The sequence below is a fragment of the Haliaeetus albicilla genome, chromosome 4, assembly GCF_947461875.1.
Source record: "Haliaeetus albicilla chromosome 4, bHalAlb1.1, whole genome shotgun sequence".
Lineage (NCBI taxonomy): Eukaryota > Metazoa > Chordata > Aves > Accipitriformes > Accipitridae > Haliaeetus > Haliaeetus albicilla.
In genome coordinates, this window is record NC_091486.1 from 23,092,798 (window position 1) to 23,120,289 (window position 27,492).

The window sequence follows — 27,492 nt, forward strand, 5'->3', positions numbered from 1 at the left end:
TATCGCTGGCATTTCTTCTGAGAAAGAAGTCTAAGAGGGAGATAGAGATGTATTTGAGGGAGAAGGAATTTTATATCAGGAAAAGATGATTTTTTCAAGGAAAAAATACTTCATCAATAAAGAAGGGAGGAGTTACAGCAACTACATTATAGCTTGCCAGTTAAAGATACCTGTTTTCTAGAGAGATTTTTCTTTCTGATCTCCAGGATATAAATATACCTGTAAGTATTTTATTATGTTATGGCAGATGTGATTTTTCTAAATTCAGATTCTGTATATACTCACATACCTGGGATCAATTTTTAAGATACATTGTAAAAAAGCACAAGGCCCTGTTTTGACAGGTGTTTAGAAAATTTTCCAAAAGAATGAGGAACTAACATGCAGATAAAACAATAAGCACTCAAAATTTAAATGTTCTTTAGTATATATTTTCACTTCTGATTTTTTCTTTCATAGCTTTCATAAAATCACATTTCTACAGTATGGGGTGCAATTAAAAATAATGTCAAAAGTTTCTTTTTTTTTTTTTTTTAACAAAAAAATCCTTAGTTAGTGGCATCTCTGAAGAGAGTTAATTTTCTATTTTATAATCTTTTTCTTAATCATGGTCTGCTTGATAAATATGAATTGCTGAAAAGAAAGTCAAGTCTTTTAATCCAAAAGCCAAAACAGAACTGTGCAGGTGGAAGGCTGAAATGCTTATTAGAAAAATGACATTACTAGAGAAATGCTTCCTAGAGGAATGAGGAAGAAGTTATCTTGTTTTATGACTTCTCTTCCTCTCCCCTGCCCTCCCCCATAGTTACAAAGGGCATTTACAACTTTTTTTATGCCTTACTATACTCTCTTACAGCAGAGTAAAACTATGTTCTAATTAAGAAATGTGGCAAGAGTACACTTTTAACTGGATTTTCTTCCTCTGGTATTTAAGATGAACCTCGGAAAGATAATGTTCTTTCTTACCAAGTGAGTCTTAAAGGTAGCATTGTTTCAGAGATGAAAGGCTAGATTACAAAATTTACATAGGCTACAAATTAGAGCAGTGCTTCTGCAGGGAACTAAATAGCTTGAAAAGTTTTGCATAGTTCAGTATTGAGTTTCACTTCTACTGTAGTAGATGGTTCTAAGCTAAAATTGAACCTGGAGGATGGATGTATCCTGAGATATGCGTTATGGGTTATTTTGTTTTGTTCCCCCCCACCCCTGCCCCAAAACAGTATAGGCTCACTTGTGCTTTACTTCTTAAATGGTTTGTGTTCCATCCTGTGGTATTTTGGAGACAACTGACCATTAGTTTGCTTTATTAGCTTTTCTTCCTCATGTTTTGCTTTGTGCAAAAGGAGCAAAAAAGTCCCTCTCTAAACCTGTCCTCCTATTTAAGAAGTTTTTATGTTCCAAGGAATCAAATAAAACCCAGTCCATGAATGCTTTTACTACACTGACGAATAAACCTTTTTGTATTAGATATCTCAGTTTGGCTGCCCTTGTAGTTTAATGAGCACTCAATGCCTTATTACTTAGTTACATAGTTATTGACTCCAATTGCTGTTTAATGTAATTGTACAAAAACCTATGTATAGTATCTAATATTACATAAAGTTTATTATCTGAATTTGCAATAGATGTGGCACACCTTAGGCATATTGCTAAATATTCTATTATGTAAAGTAAATCTACAAAGCTTTTTGCTGTTATCCAGGTATATTTACACAGCATTATCTAATGGGTAAAAATAAGGTGTTCTACATTTGCTTACTCATTCTCTTATTCTTTATCCCTGGGCTTGGCAGACACCATGTGACCTAGCACTCGCTATCTCAAGGCTGTTAAAACTCCTGCACTTGACATTAAGATTTAATCCTACCTTGCAGCAGCAATGGAAACCAACTGTCTAATATTGAGGAAAGCGTTTCTCATTAAGTCACTCATAAGTTTTCTTTGGTTTAGTGAAATCACTTCAAAAGTTGCAATCAAGACTGTTACATGTTTAAGTTTTTCTAATACCGTAGAAGAGGAAACACACTGTGCCAGAGCAGTGGTGTTGGAGGCTAGAATCCAGCACATTAATCACAATTTATATACCCAAATGCATTATTTTCTGGTTAAGGCCCCTCTAGCAACTCTCTGGATTAACTGAGACTGCTGAAGAGGTCTTGAGACCTCTAGCTATCAACTTTCTAGATACAGGAATTTAGATTCCTTTTCTTCACAGCAGGAGACTTCAATTGCAGAGTCCTGCAGTGCATAGTAATAGCTCAGCAGGTCTGATTTTTGCTTTAGAGTACTTGGGCCCCTCTGATAGGGGATTGGGCAGTGGCAATACCCTGCAAACTGACTGGCTCCCGATTGAAGTACAAAAGCAGCTTGTGTTCACAAAGACCCCAGGACACCTAAGAGTTCAAACGTGTGTCTATCTTAAAATGAGTTTTCAGATGGAGGTACTGAAAGGATAGGAAAACTCAGACCTTTCATTAACATTATACTTTTGGTCAGTCCTTAGATATAATATATGAATCATCTTTCTCCCTGAGGAAGCATAGTCACTTCTTGAGTACCAGGTTCTTTATTGTTCCAGTGAAGTTTGGAAGTAAGATACAGCATTTGCTTAGATGAGAAGGATATTGGTTACTTATTTTAACAGTAGATATCTGCATTGATTATCTCCCATTATATTAGATCCAGTAGGAATATTTCTTTATTTCCACTGTTTCATTAGGACTATCATAGTTAGTAAAGATGTATGCAGCATTTAGTATAGTCCTGTAATGTCACATTGTTTTTTAACACCCAGTGTTAGATTTTGTAAAGTGGTGGTGATGATGTTTTTAACTTGCATTGCATTTTGGAACCTTTGCTGTTTTATTTGCAGAGTGCCTTGAAAGCTTCAGATGATGAGTGCCTGCGTAAAGTGTTTCTATTATTCTGTAGGGAACAAGCAATTTGAATTCAGCAACTAGAATTGGCCTCTTAAAGGTGTCAAAATCCTTTATTCTTGGATCAAAACTTGATATTGAGTAGAAGATGTCTAGGTAATTGTCTGTGTTGCCAACTTGAATAGCCAATATGTTGGCTGATACTTTTTTTTTTTTAGGAAACAAACCCCAAACCCTACAGATTAATAAGGTGAAACCTTGGATGTGCAACAGTTAGAAATTTTGTAGTGTTAAACATTTTTGTAGTGATCAGTTTCAGAAATCAAAGGAGATAACCTTACAAAATTAATTCAATAGATGAAGATCTCTGAACTTGCTGATGATAATGTAGCCTGTAGGGGGAAAAAAGACATTTGAAAAAAATACGGTTTTTCTAATGAGTTGCACTGAGTCCATGGTTCCTGTAAACAGCAAAAGTATTTTTCTGATAAGAGAGTATATTCAGGGCTTTTCTGTTTTAGCTTGATAGTTAAACCAGAATTTTAAGAGCATACCGTCTCTTGGCAATAAAATTCTAAATATACGATTATCAATTTTTTAAACTCTTCCCCTACCCCAGGAGGACCAGGATGGTAGCCAAGGTGTGGGCAAGCGCAAGAGGGTGAAACTAAGCAGCACCACCAAAGGTATTTATAAAGTACTGATCTCAATTTATCATGCTTGCTTTATGTCTATCTTAAAAATTATCTAGGAATATTCATTCACTTTCCAAGCACTGTAGTGCTGCGTGTGACAGATATTAAACATAGCAAAGTCTAAAAAAGAATAGCAAGTGAAATTGTGGTAATTGGCAACTTTGATTTCCCTTGAGTGAGTGCCACTGTCTGGGACTCTGTTTGACCAGTCATTTTGTCACCTTCATGTCATAAGTTGACCTCTAAAAATTCATTCCATTTTCACTGTGTGGCTGGCAAGGTGGCAATACAGCTTGACAAACAAATTTTTGATGTATTTGTTCTTAACAATATTTTTTTTCATTATGCCACTGTACAGTATGATTGTGTTCTCAGCCAGGCAAGAATGGCTCTCTCTAGTTCTGGTTGGTCTTTTTGTACTGTTCTAGTAATGTTTAAGAAAAGATACTTCAATGAAGTCTCCTTTGAAATCACTCCATTCTTTTCCTAGATTGAAATGAGTCCTCTGTGCAATTTCTAGTCCAAAATGAGCAGCACTCACATTGAGATCAGTGCAAGTTTTAATTCAAGAATGAACATAGGCTAGAGACAAGGTAGCCCTATCCTGTGCTTGTCCTTGACATGTTTTTGTGCTAAAAAGTGTTTAAATAATAATATTTAAACTCTTATGATTAATAAAGAACACTTTTTTTTTTTTGGTTGGTTTTTTTTAATATGAGTATGAGGAGACTGACATAGGAAGCACAAAGAAATTGCAAGCCCTGAGAAAAGAACATTCAGGTGAAAAAACTGTGGTGAAAGTTGGAATGAAATTTCTGGAAAGGCTTTGGAGTGAAGGTTTGGAACTTGAATTTGACATGCAAGGGTTCATGAAGTCAGTAAAAAGGTGTGAAGGCATTGTGAGCAATATGGGAAAGTAAGATAGATTGTTTCTAGTGGTTTCAGATTGAAGGAAAAAGAGAAGCTGGAAAAGCAGAGAACTAAATGTTTTGGCAAAGGTGGTATTAAGAGGTGATCTTAGAAATGGTGTGTGAAAGATTGTGGCAGAGAATAATAATGTGGAAGAGGTGGTAGTTTTGGAGAAGTGCAGGAAACTTATTGACATTCAAGGAGAGCTCTCTTACTTGAATTTTAGAGGCTGTTAGCTTGTCTAAAAGGTAAGTTAGAGTCAGGTAATGCAGGAAAAAATGCTGATTTTCTGATGCGTAGTAGGAAATAGGCAGTGGGGAACCTCAGGCTGAGAAGCTGCCAGATCTGAAAACCAGTATCAGCTGTGGCATTTCAGGAGAAGTGATACTTTAATTCAACATTTCATTTCCCCCCAGGATTGTAGTCTTCCCCCTCTGAGGCATCCCAACATGGACTGTGCTCATGATGTTGATAGCTCCTAATATCAGCCCCAGAGAAGGGAGTCTGCCAATGGGGGAAGGGTAAGTATCTGTTTTTATTAAATATTGAATAGTTTTCTGAAGTTTTCAGTATTCATATTTTATGTCCAATAGGGTATAAAATAAGAGTATGAAAAGAAAATTTTAGAAAACTGAGTATTGAATAAAAACAGATTTACCTTTTCCATACAAGCAGACTCCCTGTTCCATCCTAGGTCTTTAGTGGTACTGTCTTCATAGAGGGTTATTTATATGCTGGGGATATCTTGGAATGCTAAAACTCATATTCTAGAGAGATGTTTACAACAGTCTATGGGGTCTTTGTGGCACTAGGAAAGAATAAAAGGTTTCTTTAAAGAAAACACAGGTTTTATGGTGAGGTTCGTTGATACAGGTATGGGACTGAGTATTGAGAGGATTTTTATTTTTACTCTGTTTTAAAACCTGCATCCTGCATCCATCTGAAATACCTGATGTTTAAAACAATTTTAAACCCACAGGCACTATATATTTTTCTTTTTATTTGTTGAAGGAAATTTAAAATTATGTGGTGCTTTTCACAAGAGTGGGAACATTAGTCCCAATGTTCTTGACAAATTTTCCAAGTTGGGTAAGAGCATTCTGCCTACTTAAATTCTGTCACAGGTATAAGTGTATATATATTCTTCCATCCTTGCCTTAAACTGCTGTATAGAGAATTTGATATGCACTGTTGAACTGTGATATGTGTCAGAGAAACCTGCACATCAGTGACAGATAAGGTGTTGTGTCACTTGTCTTCATGCCCAGTGTTCTCACTCAGGGGCATTTGGCATGTACCTAAACCTGTGCTGTCTGTTCTGTGGACAGAGGACTTCAGTCTGCATGGCTACCAAGCTTTCATGGGCAGTAATATCACATACGCAATTTCTTAACAAGAGACGAGGAAGAGAACATAAATGATCATCATATGTTTGCTGCAGTAGGTGATGTGTAATTCTCTACAAAATATTTTAATGTTAAAATATCTTTCATGACTCTGTGAAGGTAATTTTTTATTTCAACGCTCGTAGAATATATTGAATAAAACACATTCTTGTCTTTGTGTGGCTTGCTAAAGTCTTGAGGAGATCCCTAAAATGTAAATTATTCATTATTTCTCATGATCTTTTGCAATTCCTGAGATATTTTGGGCTGATTGGTCACTTAGCTGGGGAACTCTGACCTTTGGTAACGGCCAAAAATGGAGGTAATTCCAGCTTAGGAAGAGGATGGCTATCCTGTTTAGGATAGACACAAAGCTATCCAGTACAATCCCTAAAGCTGTCATACTTCAGTGAAGAGACAAGTCTTCAAGGCCAGATGTTCAGCTTAAGTGTTTTTGAATCTGTGCTAATGGGAGCACTTCATACAGTCCCATCGGAATATGGGATTTTGGTGGGGGAGGGAGGGGGGGTGCGTCCTCAGGTCTGGTTCATTTCTAGGTATAAAGGAGCATTACTATCATTTTCTTTAGTTCTTATATGTTACCAGAGTGAACAATGCCTGTTGTAGTTTTAAATCATAAATGATCAACCTCTTGAAGAATGATGATAGAGGGGTTTTTTTTAGTAATTTTTTTTAAATGGGGTTATTATGATTTATGCTCTGTCAAGCCATAGCTTCATGAACAGTTTATTCTAGCACAGGTCAGTTTGTGCAGCTTTGCAATCAGGAAACTGATCTGTTTGAAAACGCAGCTGAACGGAATGAAAAGATGACTTGATTCCTATGTAGGTATGCCACAGGGATGTACTGTCAGCATGAGTAAGGGGGCAGAGTGAATGGCCAGGAGTTGAATGGGGAAAGACGAGACGGTCTCTTCTGGTATCATCAGGAGCTAGTGCCTGATTATCTGATTACGGTAATTTTTGTATTTAAAAAAAACAAACCACCAGACAACCACCAAGCAAACAAAAGCTTTGTTGTTGGTCATTCAGTAGATATATTGCTTGTTTGAAGTGTTGTAACAGAATGTAAGTGTTCTTAGGTGGTAGAACTGATCACTTAATCATAAATTGTATTTTGTTGTTTTGCTGTTTTAACTTAAGCTAAGTAGTAGTTTACATTAACAGTTTCCCTCAGTTAAGTGGCTGTGTAAATATTGTGCAGATTGCTGTGATTCATTACAGTCAGTGGAGCTATTACAGTAAGGTGATATGATTCAATGCATTCAATGAAGACTGGACTCTGTGTGGCAGAATTGTACTGAAAACTTTAATTGACTTCTCTGGGAGGTCCTTTTTATTATTACAGACTCTGACACTGTGCAGTGCTGGCCATGTTCATTTCCCAGTGTTTTTGAAAAAAAAAAAACCAAACTATTTACAGAGCACGCTAAAATGTTCTTAAATTTTTGTTACTGACTTTTATAATAGGCAGTGCAACTGCACTATCATTATTTTTAGTTTTAATAATTATAACATTACACTTCCCCTCCTCCAACCTTTTATGCAGATCAATCTATCATGGATGTTTTGAAGCATAAATGTTTTCTAGAAGAATTATTATTTTGGACAATAAAATATGAGTTTCCACAGAAGATGGTGACTTTCTTACTCAATATGCTGCCAGATCAAGATTATAAGGTACTTGCCTTACTTCATTCAAACTTAAATGTCTTTTCTTATTCACATACTTAGTGTATATTATGCTTTGCATGAGACCACATATGTTTGAATAATAACCAGTAAAATAATGCAGATCTTCTACCTTGTTTTGAGTATTTGGTTAGAAGGTCTAAAGTATATAGTGTTTGGAGAGGGATGTGGACAAAATAAGGTGGATAATTCTGGAGCAGCAGTATTAATTTTGTTCTCATGGTTTGCTGTTTTCTTTTTGGCTGATAGTTCATATTTGAATGTGTTGAATTTTGTTTTATTTTACTTTGTAAATTGGATTTTTATCAGTTAAAAGGTGTGGATCAGCACTAAATGATTCTGTAGTGTGGTATCATTGGGAAATAATTGCAGTGACTTCATTCCTGTTGCAACTGTTGTAGTAGGCAGTGGTTTCTCTGTATAGCCCATTACAGTGTGAGTGTTCTTGCTGCAGCTATGCCCTAGGTGATTTTGGCAGCCTTCCAGCTGCTTCCTTACAGAGTTTTGCAGTTGTCCATACCAAGTGTCTCCTGGCCTGGAGTCATGGAGACTGGATGTCATCTTCCTGTTTTAAATCTTGGTGTGCAGCCAGGTTTGGTTGTTTGCTCTACATGTTCCAAGACCAAGCATACATAGCAATCAGGCTTAACATTTTACTCTGATCATGTCATACCTCTGAGCCATGCAAATATTTTGGACCTTCTCAATCCCTGCTGGGAGGCAAAGATCAAGAAATCCTGAAGTCCAGGCCTGCAGATTTCTTCAAAAATGTCTGTTTATAATGGGGCAGCCCTGTATTCGTGCACCCTTAAAACCTTGCTGTATCAAAGCAAAGGATATGAAGATAACCTGCAAAGAAGAAAAAAATAAGATATGGGCTTTTGGCAGTACTCTGTCAATGTCAAGACAGCGTTTTGGTTTGGGATACCAGCATAGATTCATCTTGGTCTCGGATTCAGCTAATACATGAGGACACGTGTAGTCCTTCTTGACTGATGATCCCTTGCCATGAAGCTTGAATTCTTCTTGTTATTTGGACACCCACGTGGACATCCAGTTCTTCTGATCCATTGCCAGCTAAACTCCTGCCTGTAAAAACACCCAACTGCTAGCAGCATGTGGAGGAATCTGGTAAGTGTTGCTGTTTACCTTTGTACTATACCATGTAATGACAACAACTTTTACTGATCATGGGATCTTTTTTCCTTTGACAACAAGCCACAGTCTTCAGTGGCTTTCTTCACTGTGTCCATAATCTTTCTCCACTATGTACTCAGAATGGAGACCATGGTATATTTGGTTTCTCTACTGGCTGCCACCTTTATCTGGAAATAGTGCATCTTCCACCTACCAGTACTGTATGTTCAGACAAAAGGATTATTTAAACATTCCGTTGTTGTTTTTTTTCTTTATTTACCAGTTTCATATTGTGTTTGATTAAACAGTTAATTCCTATGTACAGACTTTATTACTAGCACAAATCCTAAGTATTTGAAATCTTTTAGAATCTGTGTTTATTTTAATTGCTGTGATTGTCTGAAAGGTATTTTTCAGTAGTAAGGAAACTCACAGCAGGAAATGTATCACACAGCAATACTAGGGAGGCAGTAACTATGTTTCTTCCCAAGATACCTGTGCTTTGTTGCAAAACTATGTCGATGATGCATGAATTTTAAACATGTCTACCAGGATTGTGGCTAATTTACAAGGAGTGGTTCTGCCTTTTACATGTGTACAGAGAGAATATACCATTTTGACATGAATTAGAAGAATGTTTTATCATTCAAGCTTCCATTTAGCTTTTATGAAGGAAAAGCTTGTTTGCTGTTTAATCATGTTGCATTCTCAAACAGTAGGAACACCTGCAGGGATATAAACTCTTCCAAGTGATCTCTTAGGTTTCTGCTACTTTCTCCCATCCCATCTACACCACATGTACTGTCTTAATTTTTTCTGTCTCTGCTGTTGTGCAATTTGTCTGATTCTTCATGAGCTGATTTAGCTCATTAAATCAGTAGAATTCTGCTAGGTTGGTTTTCTGATAAACAGAATGAGCTAGCCAGACACAGAGCACAGAGCTGGCTGGCTGTGCGTGCTCTGAAGTTGTTGAAATCTCTGACCTCCAGTGTAAACATAGTAGAGCTGACTGAATCCACCATGCCCTATGCAGCAGTCAGTGAGCCACCAGCAATCTCTGTTGCACAGGTTTATTTTTAAATAGGAAAACAAACTTCTCTTTTAGGATTCCCAGTATCGAAAAGAGGTGTTGAAAGGGGTGGGCTAAAACCCTGGGTTAACTAGCTCTTCCCCTTCTCCCTCCTTTTGCATGAGAGAGACAGCACAACGAACAGTGTGGTCTTTGCCTTACAGGATTTGTGCCTGAGGCATCCCTTTCAGCACTCTGACATTTGAAGCTTGGAAGACTTACCAGTGAAGAAAACAGAAGAGAAATTTACCAGAGCTTTCAAGAAATTAGAGGTGTTATGGTGTGGACGAGGTTTCTACAAGAGGAAAAACAAAAGGCCAGAGAAATAGGACTGACCTTCATGTGACCAAGGAGAAGGCAGAGAAGGGGTTGGCAATAAAGAGGAAGCTGATGGAAGAGTGTAAATCGTCCCAAGAGCAGAGCCTTGCTGAAATCTGGAATACTGGAAGAAATGCAAAAGCATCTGGTAGAGATAATGAATCAACAAACATAATTATCAGAAATGCTGTGCTTTGTCAGGCACCTCCCATAGTGAATGTTGAGACAGTTATTACAGCAACAGGACTTCACTAACCCCTGGATATGCTGTTCTACAAATTCTGTAGAACAGTTTTTCTACTGGAAATTTAATTTTAGCACAGCTTTTGCCTGACAGAACTATCTTTTTCTTTGCATTGAAAACATAAACATGCAAGATGCAAATTCTAACTGAAACATGGGGTTGATGTTAGGCTCCTAAAAGTTCTGGGGTTGTTGAGTGGCCACCAGGAGGAAAGGCCAGATGAAAAGACTAACTTTGTTTTTGGCTTAGGCTAGACATTTAGAAGCTGCACAAGGTCATAGAGAGTAAGTCTGTGAAGGTAATTAAATATACAGAAAACATGTCTGTCTTAGGAGGCCACTTCTTGCAAATGGTTGGAAGCTGAGGAGGTATTTGGAAAGACGTGTTTCTTTCCAATATCTGCAATATCTCCAATTCCAATAATATCTGCATTCTTGCTCCATTCTCTATTTTTTCTTAGTTGTGTATACAGCTTTGGCCACTCAGAGACAGGATACTTAGCTGGATGGACTGATTTGACCTACTATGGCTGTTTTTATATACGGACTGCAGTTTACCACAGTATTTCAGCATTTTAACTTATAGAAAAGAGTTTAGTTTCTTCCTTTCAAATTTTGAAAGGGTTGTATTTGTTTAAATTCCAAGTGAATGTAGGAGTAAAGCTGGTCTTTTCTTTATTTAAATGTATTATCGAATCTCTATCATTACACTGTATTGATAGTATTGAATCTACAGTACTTTCAGAAATTCATTATCATATATGGGTGAGGCATCAAAAGTTTTGATGCATGCTGATTTAAAATCAATAACCAAAAAAATCCAAAATTTGTCCTTAGAGGGGGACCATGTTTTTGCAGTTGGCTTGAATTGAGAGTGCTGTGTAAAACAAGTAAAACGTAGCTCCTACATCACAGAACCTGAGAATCCTATTTAAACATAATACAATGTGAAGAAGTAATATATAAATATACTTTTTTTTTTTTACTAGCAGCATTAATGTACTAACTTCTTAAAATATCAGGTGCATCATTTGTGTCTCAGGCTTAACATTAATAGTGCAAACGTCTTGAAGTTTGTTATAAGTGTCGTTGCCAGTGATTAAAGTTGTATCAAGTGATTAAAGTTGTATCAAGCTTTAAATTAAAAGGAAATTATATGATAGGTTGTTCTGCCTTGGAATACCAGAATGATACTGTATTAACTCTGCGCAAGTATTGTGAATATGTTGTTCTGAAAAGGCTTTAGCCGAAAACAATTACCATTGTGCTGGATGCTGTATGTAGAAGATACTTTCAGTTATTATACAGGTTTCCATCATTGTGAAACAGCTAAAGGAGGGCAAGTTAAGCAGTGTTGTAGTGTTTCCTGCAGTGACATCCCCATCCCCACCCTGGTCCATTTTTTTGTATGAGAAACTTTATTTTTGAGGATATTTGCTGGATTCTTCCAGCAGTCTTTGTGCCCAACAGCAGCATTATGGCATCATGATATTTTTGGAAGTAATTTTCTAAATAAGAATAACATGGTAGTGCTATAATAAAAACATGGGAGTGCTGAGTCTGAGCAGGTAAAATGAAGTAGTGATTTGTATACAGTCTGGTGATTATATAACTGCCTGAGGGTGGTTTTAAAATTTCTAATTTTATGCTTATGAAAGGTTAATACTTCCAGAAGGAATAGAGAGTGGATTTTAGATGTTGAGCTGAAAATTTTCATCACTACACAGCCTGTATTATCTCTTCTTATTAAGCCAAGGAAGTCCAGATGGTGTTAATTCAGAACTTAAAGTACTAAGTGAGAAGTGATTTCAAAGCTGGCAGATAGGCACACATGTATATGCAGTGCAGAAGGTTGGTTTACAATGCAATTTGAGGCTAATGGAGTGGGACAAGAAATTGTACTAAGATTTATATGTGTATATATTGATACATTTAAATACTGATCTGGTTTAAAAAAAACCAAATAGTTGTGTGAAGAATAGAAAAGCTTGCTAATGACTTTAATTATTTAGGAGAAAGCACTAAAGATTTATTAAAAAAAAAAGGATGTTATGATAGCAGATGAAATTCAGTGTTGAAATGTCATCCTTGACAGATGAATGAAAACCTTACTCCATGGGTAGATGAGTGCAAGTGGTTAAGTTAAGGCAGCTTTATTAGGCACCACTAATCTCATTGTTCATAGTATATCATTTTGGAACATCAGTACCTGTTTTAGGATGTAAAAAATTTAGGATAAATTCATTATTGGAACTTTACTGCTTTCACAGGTATGCTCAGACCTTATATTCCTTGTTTCAACATCTCTGGAGGTTTTTTTAGTGTGCAAAGTATAGAATGAGAAGGTTAGATTTTGGTATAAGGTAATAAGAATTGAGGCATAAGTTACCCCTCTCTATACATAGGTCTTTTCATGTGGACTGTTTCTGGAAGCTAGACATGGGATAGTTAGACCATCAATTTTGGTTTGTCATGGCAACTGGTGTTTCCTAGGATATGTTGATTGTACTTTTGTGAAGGAATATTTTATATAGAAAGCAAGCTATAATTTTTGTATGGTGCTTGTTAACATAAAAATTTCTTTATAATTTGCAGATTGCTTTTACCAAAACTTTTGTTCAGCATTATGCTTTTATTATGAAAACGCTGAAGAAAAGCCATGAATCGGACACAATGTCTAATAGAATTGTGCATATCAGCGTTCAGTTGTTCAGCAATGAAGAGCTAGCACGCCAAGTAACAGAAGAATGTCAGCTGCTGGATATTATGGTCACTGTTCTGTTATATATGATGGAAAGTTGCCTTATTAAAAGTGAATTGCAAGGTAGGTTGATTTGTTTGTTTGTTTGCTTGTTTCCATGGATAATAAATTGATTGTAGAGGAAATTTAATCTCTTTGGTAGTCAGTCCACCCCCCCAACCTCTTCCCAAAGCTGCACAGGATCTAGCAATATATGGTAGAGGCTGAGTCTCAAAATTTCCTAGAAATATGAAGATAGTTATCAAGAGTTATATTGATGTTTTATGCTTTGGTTCGTAGCGTTTTCTTTTGTAGGAATGTTACATGGTTTATAATACAGAATATTATCTTGCAGGTGCTTCATTTGTTGGGTAAAGTGCATAAACACCATTTGTGAAGCTCATTTGAATGAGAAATTATATATGCAAATTGAGACCTTTATTAATTTAAAAATATTTTCAAAGTTATTTCACAAGCTATCTGAAGTATTTAAAACTGTTTTAATTTTTCTCACCTGTGATTGCCTTAATAAAACTTGATATAATTAGAGGAGAATGATTTAATACTTTGTAAATATAATCATCTGATCAAGCTTTTGATTGACAAGAGTAGCAATTTGAATTTGAACTGGTGTACACTGTGTAACTTTTCTGGTGAAAACAGCTGTCCTATTTCTACCTTCCTTGTTTTACCTGTGCTTATCTGAAAATGGTGGCACAATGAAGCTTGCTGACTTCTGTTTTTCACGCTTTCATGTACCTAACAGACCACAGACCCTCTTTATCCTAGTTTGATTTTGAAAATACTTTCTAGGTAGGCTGACTGCTGCTGCCAAAAAAGTACCATCACCTTCTGCATGAAATTGTGATTTTTCTTGTCTGTAGTATCCTTTGTCTCTGAGTCCACTCTATAGCCTAATACAGAGTGACGGTACTGAAATAGGAAATAATCCTCAGTCATCTAGCTATAAAGAGTGCCCTCATTCAGCTGCACTTCAACATGAGAAATTCTGTTGCCCTACATAGATTGCTTTACAGTATTGAAAGAAAAATATTGAATCTTTAACAGTTTGTATATCAAGTGACTTTTGCTAAACTAATGCCATACTGGTGGAATGTCATTTAAAACTACTTTTAAGTAGTTGTTTTTACTTATTGGTCAGTATGGGATGTTGCTAGCATGGTGGTAAGGCTCTGTAATGGATCAGAATTTGCAGCCAAACAGAAAAAGGCTGACAGTGATGAGACATTCTCTGAAGAAACTTCCTGGTAATTAATTATGTAAGCTGGAGCCGGTAAGTTAAATAATATGAGATATATTTGTGATAGATTTGTGAGAAAAGACTTACCCCTGGAGCAGCTATCCCAAGACATGAAGTTACCTGTTTCCTTTCCCCAGCACCAGTGATCTGTCTTAGCTAAGACTCCATCATGGAATCTGTCCAGTGCTTTTCAATGTTTTCACAATGTTTCCTCTTCACTGCTTTATATATGAGGGGTTGGGCATACTGTAAATTGACAGAAAAAATTAATAAAATACTTTATTGGGTTTTTTCCCTTATATTCTCATTGGCCTTCTTTTGCAGTTCTGTAGGCTTGTATCTTGTGTTTAGTTCAAGGTATCTCTTATGATGCTGGAAATAGAAATCTGTGCTGGTGAGATAAATTGAGGAGAATTCTGTTTGTGCAGCTAGTGCTTGCAAACAAGAGGCAAAGTCTGCAAATCCAGCCAATGGATAGGTTGGAGAGGAGCAAGGAGAACACAGAGCAGGAATTCTATCTGCTATGGCATGTTTAGTTTGCATTGCTTGCAGACCCTAATTGTCTTTTGGACAGCTGACACCTGTTTAAAAGTATACACTTCATTAAGGGTATTTGTGGATGCCAAGTGACAAACTGTGTTCCTGAAACAGAGTTGACCTAGCTGTGTTGATATCAACTTCGGAAGTGTCATTAGTTCAGCTTACTTCTCTCACACATGGTGCGAAAGGATGACGAGGTGAAATATGGGTGCAGATGATAAAACTGGCTCCCTAGGAAGATTTAAGTCCCTATGCTCTAAAGACTTTTTTCCTCTCTATCAGCACTTTCCTCATACTGAGCTTTTCATGGGAGAAGAATTTAGACCCCAAGGAAAAAGTTTTGGTAATGGTTCATCCTTTAAAAAAAACAACCAACCAAACAAAAAACTTCTTCCTTTGACTGACCTTACGTTAACCCTGGGTTGTACAGTACTCTGCATAAGAGGCAATGCCACTGCCAATTTGAAGTAGCTCTGGATTTGTCTAATCTATGCTGGGGCAGAGAATCAGCAACATGTAACTGTTGGCTCTTTGCAAATCCTTCAGCGGGTTCAGACAGAGCCAGCTGAGATGTTATCTTGTTCTTGCATAGGCTGCATGAGCACATGGGAACTAGGCAGCTGAGCAACAAGACCTTAGTTCCTTTCTTTGCAGATGTACCAGATAACAAGAGAGGGATTAAAGAGTATTTGATCAACTGTGGCAGAGGAGTTTTGAGAAGCTCTGCAGAGCACTTCTGGCTTCCTGTTCCTTCCAGTGCTTTAGTGTAATAGATAGGAGTCAGTCTTAAGAAATGGGGCTCTTTATTACCTTATGGTAACAAGAAGATATCTGTTCATAGTTGTGTGCAACTCAAGCAGCATATTTTTCAGTATTTTTTTCCCCTGGTACCAATAAACCAACAAAATAAACAACCTCAGAGTAAAAAGGAAAAAAGTATTTTCTTCAGTAATTACAACAAAGGGGAGGAAAAAAGCTTACATATATACCAAAGGGAACCACTCCAGATACAGATGTCCCTCATCAGCTGGAGCCTGGAGTCTCTTAATAACAGTGTCCTTTTATCTGTGGCTGTGCTGTACTGCTTATGACCCTTTCATTGTGTAAAGGGTAACTACAAGGGTCCATCAGTGCATTTGAACTGGACAAGAACTATCCCCAAGGCTGATCATCAGATCCAAGATTTTCTTTCTTCTGTTCACTTGAAGTAGAATAGTGACTGACAGATGGGTGCTGGAAGTTATTTCCCTTGGGTCAGGAATCCAAGACCAATCCTGTTTCCCTTCTGGTCTTTCCAGGGGTCCTGTTTATGAAAATCAAATAAAGAGATGTATCTGACAGCTGTAGAGGATGTACTTCTGTGATTTCGGGAGGAGACTTCTACCTACCCACCCACCCGCAAATTTCTTCTCCCCTTCTTTTGTGAACCTTCTCCTATCCTAGTCTCAGGAAGGCTACATAAACCCTCTCTCTGTCCCAGATTCAGAGTGGAAATGCTTTTCTCTGCTGTCCTTCTCAGACTTAACATGCCAGTGTAGGTTTTGATCACCAGATTCCTGTTTGCATACTGTAAGGTAGCTTGCTCACTGGAGTGCGTCAAATTCAAAATAGATTTCAGATGTTCACAATAGAAATTGTATTGTTTGGTTGTGGGGAGAGATTTGAAGGAATCAGGACGGCGGGCACTGCTCCGTTGTTAGAAGGGGATGTGCTGGAACTTGTAGGCTATAAACCTTGGGAGGCCTGATAAGGGAAACAGAGAGGCGCCGATGTGTTGGGGAATTACTGACCCGTGAGTCATGCTCGATAAAGGGCTGGAACTTAGAGTCTTTTGCAAAAATAGCTTAGTTGCTGACAGTCCAATTGCTAAAGTTTAAGTAGCTACCAATTAGCACGCGCTGATAAGAACTTTGGAGTATAATAACCAATCAGTTTAAAAAACGCGTCTTCTAATTTTCTATATAAACGAGTGTTATATACAATAAAATGACACTCTCTGCTTGCATCAAGCTGTGTCCCGTCTCTCAATTGCGGTCTTTCTATACTTGAGAGTATTCAAAGAAGGCATAGCTGTGATGGTTTTACTAATGCACTACTTTTCAAAGGTTGCAATATTGTTCAAAGTATGTGTGTCTCCTACTGAGTGGGATCTATGTTGATGTGTCCATGATGAGAAAACAGCCTCAGGTACCACCAAATAACCATTCTTTTTTTGCAGGTTTCTGTGTGTGTGTGATCGCAACATTACAGTAAATTCTGATTTTCATTTTTGCATTATCTTGTAACTTTATTTAAAAATCACAAGAGGGGAAAAAAAAGTATTACTCTTTTTTTTAACCTTTTTTCCTTTTTTCTATTTTAAATCTAGATGAAGAAAATAGTTTACATGTTGTAGTGAATTGTGGGGAAGCACTACTGAAGAATAATACTTACTGGCCCCTGGTTAGTGATTTTATAAACATACTTTCACACCAAAGCGTGGCAAAGAAATTTTTGGAAGATCATGGTCTTTTGGTGACATGGATGAATTTTGTATCATTCTTTCAAGGTATGTGACTTTTATAATCAGTACTAATCCAAGGATGTTAAGACAGCTTAATGTTTGCAGTAGCAAAATCCTTACACTGTTGTATGTAAATATTTAATTCATTAGTATTCTCATAAGTCTGTATTCCTGGACGGGAACAGTATATTCTAGAAAACAGGTAGATTTGAAAATGATTTAATGGATCTTTGTCTTGTGTGGACTAGTTAAAGAGCAATTGCATCACACTTGACTGAGATTCATGGTGCCAGAATTCTCAGGCTGTACTTAAAGTACAAATCTTAACTTGTGCTAGAAGTGTTTTACTGGTTGTCGTGGTATAACCTCAGCCAGCAACTAAGCACCACGCAGCTGCTCGCTCACTTCCCCCCACCCAGTGGGATGGAGGAGAGAATCGGGAAAAGAAGTAGAACTCCTGGGTTGAGACAAGAACGGTTTAATAGAACAGAAAAGAAGAAACTAATAATGATAATGGTAACACTAATAAAATGACAACAGTAATAATAAAAGGACTGGAAGATACAAATGATGCACAGTGCAATTGCTCACCACCTGCTGCCGATTGACGCCCAGTTAGTCCCTGAGCGGCGATCCCTCCCAGCCCCACTCCCCCCAGTTCCTATACTAGATGTGACGTCCCATGGTATGGAATACACCGTTGGCCAGTTTGAGTCAGCTGTCCTGGCTGTGTCCTGTGCCAACTTCTTGTGCCCCTCCAGCTTTCTTGCTGGCTGGGCATGAGAAGCTGAAAAATCCTTGACTTTAGACTAAACATTACTTAGCAACAACTGAAAACACCAGTGTTATCAACATTCTTCTCATACCTAGCTCGAAAACATAGCACTATACCAGCTACTAGGAACACAATTAACTCTATCCCAGCTGAAACCAGGACACTGGTGAAGTTCTAAATTTAAATATTGGGTAAATTAATCCGATAAATCTGCATCTTTTTCTAAGTGTTGCTGTGAAGAAACTTTTTTATTATTTAAAAAAAATATTTAAAATTTGTGAACTTATCAATACTGATAAATGATAAATGCTCTGCCTAGAAAGAGGACCAGATATCTTCCATCCAAATGGAGTGCACCCTCAGCAAGTTTGCAGACAACACCAAGTTGGGAGGGAGGGTTGATCTGCTTGAGGGTAGGGAGGCTCTACAGAGAGATCTGGACAGGCTGGATCGATGCGCTGAGGCCAGTTGTATGAGGTTCAACAAGGCCAAGTGCCAGGTCCTGCACTTGGGTCACAACAACCCCATGCAGCGCTACAGGCTTGGGGAAGAGTGGCTGGAAAACTGCCTGGCAGAAAAGGACCTGGGGGAGCTGGTTGACAGCCAGCTGAATATGAGCCAGCAGTGTGCCCAGGTGGCCAAGAAGGCCAACAGCATCCTGGCCTGCATCAGAAATGTTGTGGCCAGCAGGAGCAGGGAAGGGATTGTTCCCCTGTACTGGGCACTGGTGAGGCCGCACCTTGAGTTCTGTGCTCAGTTTTGGGCCCCTCACTACAGGAAAGACATTGAGTTGCTGGAGCACATCCAAAGACAGGCAATGAAGCTGGTGAAGGGTCTAGAGAACAAGTCCTGTGAGGAGCAGCTGAAGGAACTGGGGTTGTTTAGTCTGGAGACAAGGAGGCCGAGGGGAGACCTTATCGCTCTCTACAACTACCTGAAAGGAGGTTGTAGTGAGGTGGGTGCTGGTCTCTTCTATCAAGTAACAAGTGATAGGACGAGAGGAAATGGCCTCAAGTTGTGCCAGGGGAGGTTTAGATAGGATATTAGGAAAAATTTCTTCACCGAAAGGGTTGTCAAGCACTGGAACAGGCTGTCCGGGGAAGTGGTGGAGTCACCATCCCTGGAGGTTTTGAAAAGACATGTAGATGTGGTGCTTAGGGACATGGTTTAGTGGTGGACTTGGCAGTGCTAGGTTAATGGTTGGACTTGATGATCTTAAAGGTCTTTTCCAACCTAAACAGTTCCGTAATTCTAAACGTTCTCATTGACTAAGTGATGTTCAAAGTAGAAGGGCTGCTGTCCATGTTAATGTCACCTGAACAGCAAGGATTGCAGTTACTAGCCAATCTAGAGCTATTGTTCTTTTCTGATCTATTTCTGTTCAAACCTTGATGCTTGTTCTCATATTTTATCTAATATTCTGCTGCTAGATATGATAGATTGTTACACTTTGTGGTTTTTTTGTCTTAATAGGTGTGTGAATGCACTCCATTGCATTCTACCTAGCCCTAGTTAAACATTTGGTTGTATAACTCTGCTTAAATCTTTGAAGGTATGAATTTAAATAAACGAGAATTAAATGAGCACGTGGAGTTTGAATCACAGACATACTATGCTGCCTTTGCTGCTGAGCTGGAAGCCTGTGCCCAGCCGATGTGGGGTCTTCTGTCACACTGCAAAGTTAGGGTAAGACTAACATTTCTGTTGCTGTTCTTGGTTTTACTCATGATTTATTCTAGAGTTCTCAAATCTGAAAGGTCTGTCTGTTTTGTGTTTGAAAAGACTTAGGTTTTGCTGTCTTTGTCTACCAAATATATAAAACTGTGATCAGCTTGGATTCTGTGTATAGTGAGTATAGAATTCATACTTGTACCTAATTTATTGTGTCCAGAACTGGGACTACAAGTTCAGGATGTGTACAGTCATTCCATATGACTGTACATATGGAATAACTTCTAATCTGATGAAGAACTTGATAAATGTCTCTGAGTCATTCTGCCTTTGTTCAGTGGGAAAGGAGATACATAAGTCGTCCCTAATGTGATTCTAATGTTGATTGTGTCTACAAATAGACACTTCGTTCTGATGGGAGATGGAGTAATTTATGGTTTTGTGGTGTTTTACTGACAACCTGAGGTGAAAGCCTCTTAGGTTCTGGCATCTCATAACTAGAGCAAAGAGTTGTTACTATTTGCTAGACTGTAAATTATATTAAGTTATAGTAAAAATGGAATCCATCAGTTTATAGGAATACTTAACATGCTAAAAAAACTTTTTTTTTTAATAAAATAGATAATTAGCTTATTCAGATACATAATAGCATCCGTGAGACAGTAATACCTGAACTGAACTGTGCACTGAAAAAATGTGTGTTGAGCACACCATGCAATTTTAAGAGAGTTTAAATCAGGCAGTTGCAAAAGCCTTTCCATGATGTAGGTTATACTGATACATTATGAATATATCCATTTATGAGTTTAAATTATCTTTTGAAAACTGAATTACAACTTCTGGCCTTTTCAAGTATTCCTTTCTTTTTAGCTTAGGGATGGGAAGGTCTGCCTTTTGCTTAAGGCCTGCATGATTCCTTGTTCTGCCTGTCGCATGTCAGTCATGTTTTTACCCCCATGTTTGAGCCCTTTGATTGTTCTCAGTAAATCTGAAAGAGTTCTAGAAATCTCATAGCTTAATTGTTGTCCTTGTTTAGTGAAACCTGATGGGTGGGAAGAGATTCCAGCTCGCATCCCGTGGGAGAGGGAAAGTCAGCAGAGCCTGGCCACTGTAGAGGGTGGAGCAGCAGGATGGGAGTGTGGCTGTTTTATTTCCTGATGAGAAAAGGTGTCTGACTGAGCCCGTCAGCACTTGCACAGCTTCTGGCTGGCCAAAGCACTGCTGGCTTTTGCGTGAGAAGTGTGTCATAGATATCCTAAGAGTGTGAGACAGATCTGGAGTCTGTGTTTAGGGGGAAGGGAAGATTAAAGAGAAAGTCAGTTAAGAAATAAGGCTTTTTAAGTTCTAGTGATCACAGAGCAATTTGGTTTAGCTCCCCTCCTGCCTTCCTTTCTGCTTTGCTCCTGGAGGGCAATGTACAGCTCTAGTCTTGAAATACATGATTTAATCTGAAACATATCATAGTTTTAGGGCACTGTTATAGAGTTTTATCATACAATCATAACGAGGTTTGCTTATTGTTAAAATCTATGCTGTATTGTGTTATCGTTGCATTTCAGGTGCGTTCTGTTAGCCAACTGTAAGGAACTTTCAGTAGATCAAACTTACAGGACATTAGCCATTCCTTTTGGTTGCATGGAAAGTCTTTTTTATATATATATATATATATATATATATATGCTTACATCTCTATATTTTTGGTAAAAATAAATGAATAAATTAAACAGCAGTAGGCACTAGGACCAGCTGACCATTCTGAAGGTGCCTTAATTCTCACCATTAAAATGGTCATCTTTTAAAGTAACAATGAAACTATCCTAATACTTACTAATTTCCATATGAGAAGGGCATAAATTATGTACTGTAAAAATATTCTTGAAATAATCATATTAATATGTAGTAGGAAAACAGTGACACTTACTTAAAATTGTTTTGGCTTGTGTGGTACACTGGTTTCTCTTACTGCAGGAAACACAGGAATATACACGAAATGTTGTCAGGTACTGCCTTGAAGCGCTTCAGGACTGGTTTGATGCTATCAACTTTGTAGATGAGGTAAATATCCTTAGTGAATTTAAGCAAAGTACTGTGAAAATCTGATTAAACTTCAAAGGTGATATGCTCCCTTCCCCCACCCCCTCTTAAATTAAATTATCATTCTAGGTACTGATGGAAAAAGGATTGTCTTGCTGAAATTAGAGTTTGTAGTTAATAGTTGCAACGTTATGTCCTTTATTTGTAGAGTTTTGGTGATTTAGATTTGCTTGTGCAAGCTTAAGCTACGTGAATCTTAAAAGCAGTGCCGTTGGTGTATTACTATTCTGCTGAATGAAGAGCTGAAGCAATGGCAAAACAGAAGTCCCCTTCTGATATGGTAGTGGGGAGCAGCGTTGCCACCTTAGCAAGCAATACTCTCAATCAATTCAGTGTCATTAGCTACTGCGGGCTTAGTAAGAGATTAACTACAGCTGTCTGAATAACGGAGATTTCTGAATCACCAGAAAGTACAGGGGAGTGAAGTAATACTAGGTTAGTGGAAAGTAAGTCCATCAAATGAAGACATGCAAGATACTGTTCTTGGTGGTTGTGACAAAGATATTTGTACGTTTGTTTTTTTTTTTTAATATATGATATTAAAATATCTTTATTTTACTTTCAGCCAGCTCCTAACCAAGTTACTTTTCATTTGCCACTGCACCGTTACTTTGCCATGTTTTTAAGTAAGGTAAGCACAGGTTTTAGTCACACAGAAGATGGAAATTCCCTGTTGAGTGTGATTGTTCAGTACAACTTGTGCTTGCTTTTGTTTCTAGGCTGTCAAATGCCAAGAACTAGATCTGGATACTATCTTGCCAGATCAGGAGATGCTGATGAAACTAATGATTCACCCACTTCAGATTCAGGTACGGGCAGACTTCTGACTCTGATGCAGATGTAGAGATATACAACAGAAAATAGTTGCTGTCTGATTCTTCTAACCACAGCCATTTAAATATATTTAGAAGTATTTGACAAGGGGGAGTATGGCTTAATTGTGGAACACCAAAATAAGCAATAGGTGACAATAATAACTAGAATATACTGAGTAGTTAGGATAAACTATCTTTTTTTTTTTTTTTCCCCTTCCTGTTTCCAAAATTAATTACAGATACATTAGTTACCATACTCTGAGAAGTATGATTGTAATAGCCACTATAGCACCTTCAAAAGGGTGGGAAGAACCAACCCTTTGAAAACATGGAATTGCATGTTTGTGGAATAGCTACCAATGGAGTGCAAGTTGAGAAGAAACCTGAATCTGAAAATTCCATATTTTAAATTGAGAATGAGCTCAAGAATGGATGCACCCTGCAACATTTTTTTTATTTGTTAATTTGTATTTATTTGTATGTAAGTGGTAGTGAACAGTATTTGTAATCACTGCTTTTATATCTAACTTCTTTTTAACCATGATGCCTTCATCTTTGGAGTGCTTTTCAAGATTTTAATAAATAAATACATAAATAAATCCCTTCATTGGCTTTGATCACTTTTGTTGTCTGAAATATGCTCTTATATGAAAGTATGGTATCTGTTTCATAAACTTGCAGTGGTTCCTTTTCATTCCTCACTCCCCAGGAGAAGTAAATTAGTATAAAGTATACTTTTATATAAAGGTATAGTGTGTATGTATGTATATGGGTGATAATATTGATGACCTGCTAACGTTGAACCAAATAGCTGAATATCCCTGAAATGTTTGTAACTTCTTATTTTATTTTCCCTGAACAGGCAAGTCTTTCTGAAATTCACAGCAACATGTGGGTTAGAAATGGTCTCCAGATTAAAGGACAGGCCATGACTTACGTGCAGTCTCATTTCTGCAATTCAATGATCGATCCTGACATTTATCTGCTGCAAGTAAGTTATGTTTTCTGAGAAGCCAAGTCAGTGCTTGTTTACAAACAAACTACTGAATAAAATTAATTTATTCTCTTTCCACAGGTCTGTGCCTCTAGGCTGGACCCGGATTATTTTATTTCCTCCGTTTTTGAAAGGTGGGGTTAAAAAATGAATGCTCTTGTTCTGTGTTGTTCTAGCTGTTGACTAATTTATGCCATGTGAGAGAAAAGGTGCATATCTGGTACACATCTTCAGTGGTACAACTCTGCCTAGCCAAAACTAACATTTACGAAGGGCTCTACTGAAAGAGGTATCTTGAGGTATATCCTTGATTTTATACAGGATCGCCTCTTGATTTACAGTGCAGTAGTGAAGCTTCAGACATTTGTTTTCTGAGCATCTTTAGGATTTTTTAAGTTTTACATGTGTTCATATGCAAGCTCTCAGGATATGCTAGCCTGAAGAAGTAGATAAATAGAGCTGCAATAGTAAGAGACACAGAAAGGTTATGTGCTTTTCTGCACATAATAAAATCAGGATTTGAAAACGAATTAATTGACATTAGCTTTTATATGTTCATAAATGTAAGGTGTTTTCATGTGGAGTAAGTACTACTATAGCATATTCCATAGATAGTTAAATAAAAATACAAATTTAAAAATAAGAGTGTTTTCATGTATGTTTGCATATTATTGCATTATATGCATTTCATTTTGTATTCATTTTGGGTTGTTGTGAATGGTATCCTGAGTTTATCAGTACATTTCACATTGGTGTTTTAATGTTGGAGAATGATGTTTCTGACTTTACTCTTTGCCATGTAGATTTAAGGTGGTAGATCTCTTAACGATGGCATCACAGCATCAAAATACAGTTCTTGATTCAGAGCACGAAAGGTCCATGTTGGAAGGAGCCTTAACGTTTTTGGTTCTTCTGTTAAGTCTTCGTTTACATTTGGGTAAGAAGCACTGCTTTAAGAATACCTGTATGTAAATAACATGCCTGTTCATTTATATTCAACATTTAGTAGCTACCATAAAGCTGATTAGCCATATAGTAACTTAAAGCATTCAACGCTTGGTTTCATTTTTGCCAATTACTGAATTTTAATCCCTTATGAATCAAAAATAGACATAATATATAAAAATGGAGAAAAATGGCTTTAGTGGAAGTAGGTGATTTGTGTATGTGATCACATGAAGATTCTGTATCTTCTTCTGAAAGACAGCAGTTTTAGTTTGTACCTGTCTTTTATGACTGAGGTTGTGTCTCTCATAACATTTGTGGGGCTCCCCTCCTCCCCCTTTTTTTGCTGTATTTTTATAGCACTGTATCATGACTTAATGTTTATATCAAGTTTAACTTGAGTTTCATGGCAAATATATGCTGAATGTCTGTTTTAAAATCATGCTATTTTAATGGCTTCTTAAATTTCATTGTTCTAGGAATGACAGATGATGAGATCCTCAGAGCAGAGATGGTAGCCCAGCTCTGCATGAATGACAGGACACACAGTTCATTATTGGATCTCATATCCTTGGAATATACTAACTAATGTGCATGAATGAGAATGACAGGTACCTGGGTAGTAGTGGGATTTTGGAGCTTGAATAACATGTTTTCAGCTTACATAATTGTAACAAATTGTGTAAAGGTGTGTTTGCATATACTTATCAGCAAAGGCATTTGCTCCAGCTTTGATTTTTCTTACCAAATATGCAATACTTTGTAATAGTTTTAAATCAGTTTTGATACAAGATGCCAAACTGCTCTTTTTATTATTTTTTAACACTAAAAAATTAGTCTTTTAGTGTGAAGTGAAAAGTCTGTTTTCCAATGACATTGTAGAAAGTTTAGTGAAGCATCGCCTTTATCTGGATTTGAGCCTTTGATTACTGCTAATTTTATGCCAGTATAAAAAGAAGCCACTTTACACTATTTTGGCTTTTGCTATCAATAGCTGAAAATGCAAATAATAGCAACTCTGAATGCTGCTTTGAAATTAGCGTGAAATGCATGTGTTACGGGGAGAAGTGTCTTTCTTGAAGAATAGCAAACTCTAGGAAGTCTTTCTGCACAGTGATATGGTTCATGTCCCCAGACAGCTGAATACAGATATGCAGGTTTTGTCGCTATCAGTGTATTAGGCTATGTAGGCAAATTAAATAGTTTGTGGTGATTGCCCAAAAGAGCTTGCAAGCCAGGGATAGCCGTTGAGAAAAAATGTTAGGAATTTATAAAGATAGGAAAGGAAGAGATTGAAAGTTAGAACTATATAATAAGTATTATTAATTATTACGATACGACCTAGTAACTCAATCGCTTAACTATGTAAAAATAAGTGAATCATTTGTATAAGCAATCACTTGTCACTAAGCAGAAGTTTTCTTATTTGTAACTGCTACTTGTGATTTGGCGTAATGTCAGTAGGTCAATTTAGTATTGCTACCAAACATGAGAAATAGCCAATCCAAGACGGAGAATTACTTACTGTGTTTATGAATCCCAAGCTATTTACTTGCTTTTTCTGCACTTAGCTGTAAATGCAAAATATTCTTGCTATGAAGAGAGCCAAATTGTTAGTAAATAAAGGCAAGTACAAAAACTTTACATACGCTACAGATAGTAGTTTTTATTTCTCATGTAATACTTGCTACATGCTTGGCTCAAGAGGTAATTGTCTTGCTTTAAAAAGTTTTAATGTCCTAGCTAGGAGGCTTGGATTCACTTCAGTTATAGTTATTGTTCCATAGCATCTGGAGCATACAGACCTCTTGTGGTAAACACAGAGCACTGCCAAAATGTAGCCTGTGAAATGAGTGACTGCAAATATCAAGAGAGAAGTAAAACGCTGTGTCCTGCAACTAAGTTAACTTTCCTTTCCTTAACACAAACATTACATTCCAGAAAACCCCAATCCTAAAAGTGGTATTATTCCAGGAAGCTTAAGCTTTGAATCAGTCTTGTCAGCAGTTGCTGATTTTAAAGCTCCTGTCTTTGAACCTGGAGGTTCCATGCAACAAGGAATGTATACACCTAAAGGTATGGTAATCAGTGTCCTCGTATAACATAGTCAGTGGTAAGATGCTTAACTAGAGTTTTGTTTTTTTTTTTAACAAAAAACCCAAAAAACAACCCACCAAGCAATGATAAAACACACACCCCCCCTCAAAAAACCAAACCCAAAACCACCACCAAAGCCCCATAAAACTTGACTTTTTATCATCTATTGCTTATATTTAAGAGCACTACTAAATACTGTTAAGTCTTTAATAAATCCATTTTGATCTAGAGTGAAAATGGGCTTCTCATATTAATCAGGTATCCTTAAAAAGCAAGGGAAAAATGGAGAACTGAAAAATTGTTATTTGTATTTCATTGATCTGCATACTTAATGATTCGTGTGATTTAAAAAAATCTGATGTATGTTCGGTAGAGTTTAGAACTGTTTGCACTAATGAGGTGTCAGTTGTGAAGACCTTTTCTTTGAGTTTCTCCACAAGATATCATGATACATAATTATTTCTTTTATATTGCTTAACTATCTTAGTAGCCTGTAACATTCTTCCAGTCAGTAGTGAGGGTCTAGAACAAAGTTGAGATTAGACTGGTTATAGAATATTGTTCTGTAATTCTACAATGCATACAGTGCAAAAATAAGTTTCTTCACCTGACCAGCTTGTCATCTAAACTGGACTCAACATGGTGTTGGTATATGAAACGAGAGGAAGAATTTAAGAACTGAGTGTTCCATTACTGTTTCCTCTCACTGAGCA

General features: G+C 37.2%; 1 protein-coding gene across 11 annotated transcripts in view; it reads left to right on the top strand.

Moving 5' to 3' along the window:
* UBR3 (ubiquitin protein ligase E3 component n-recognin 3) overlaps positions 1-27,492 on the top strand; it is a 121,108-nt gene that overhangs the window by 18,182 nt on the left and 75,434 nt on the right. For 6 of the 11 annotated variants that reach the window (XM_069781331.1, XM_069781330.1, XM_069781332.1 and 3 more), the window contains exons 6-18: positions 3,496-3,562; positions 7,435-7,565; positions 12,940-13,168; positions 17,254-17,433; positions 19,716-19,849; positions 21,803-21,889; positions 22,494-22,559; positions 22,648-22,737; positions 23,606-23,734; positions 23,819-23,871; positions 24,541-24,674; positions 25,162-25,246; positions 26,616-26,758. In XM_069781331.1, coding sequence (XP_069637432.1) covers positions 3,496-3,562; positions 7,435-7,565; positions 12,940-13,168; positions 17,254-17,433; positions 19,716-19,849; positions 21,803-21,889; positions 22,494-22,559; positions 22,648-22,737; positions 23,606-23,734; positions 23,819-23,871; positions 24,541-24,674; positions 25,162-25,246; positions 26,616-26,758 — 1,528 coding nt within the window. Of the gene's footprint in view, positions 1-3,495; positions 3,563-4,918; positions 5,002-5,898; positions 5,921-7,434; positions 7,566-8,277; positions 8,709-9,947; positions 10,250-12,939; positions 13,169-17,253; positions 17,434-19,715; positions 19,850-21,802; positions 21,890-22,493; positions 22,560-22,647; positions 22,738-23,605; positions 23,735-23,818; positions 23,872-24,540; positions 24,675-25,161; positions 25,247-26,615; positions 26,759-27,492 lie in introns of those variants that run through there. The other 5 variants (XM_069781338.1, XM_069781339.1, XM_069781340.1 and 2 more) reach the window with 5 other exon arrangements.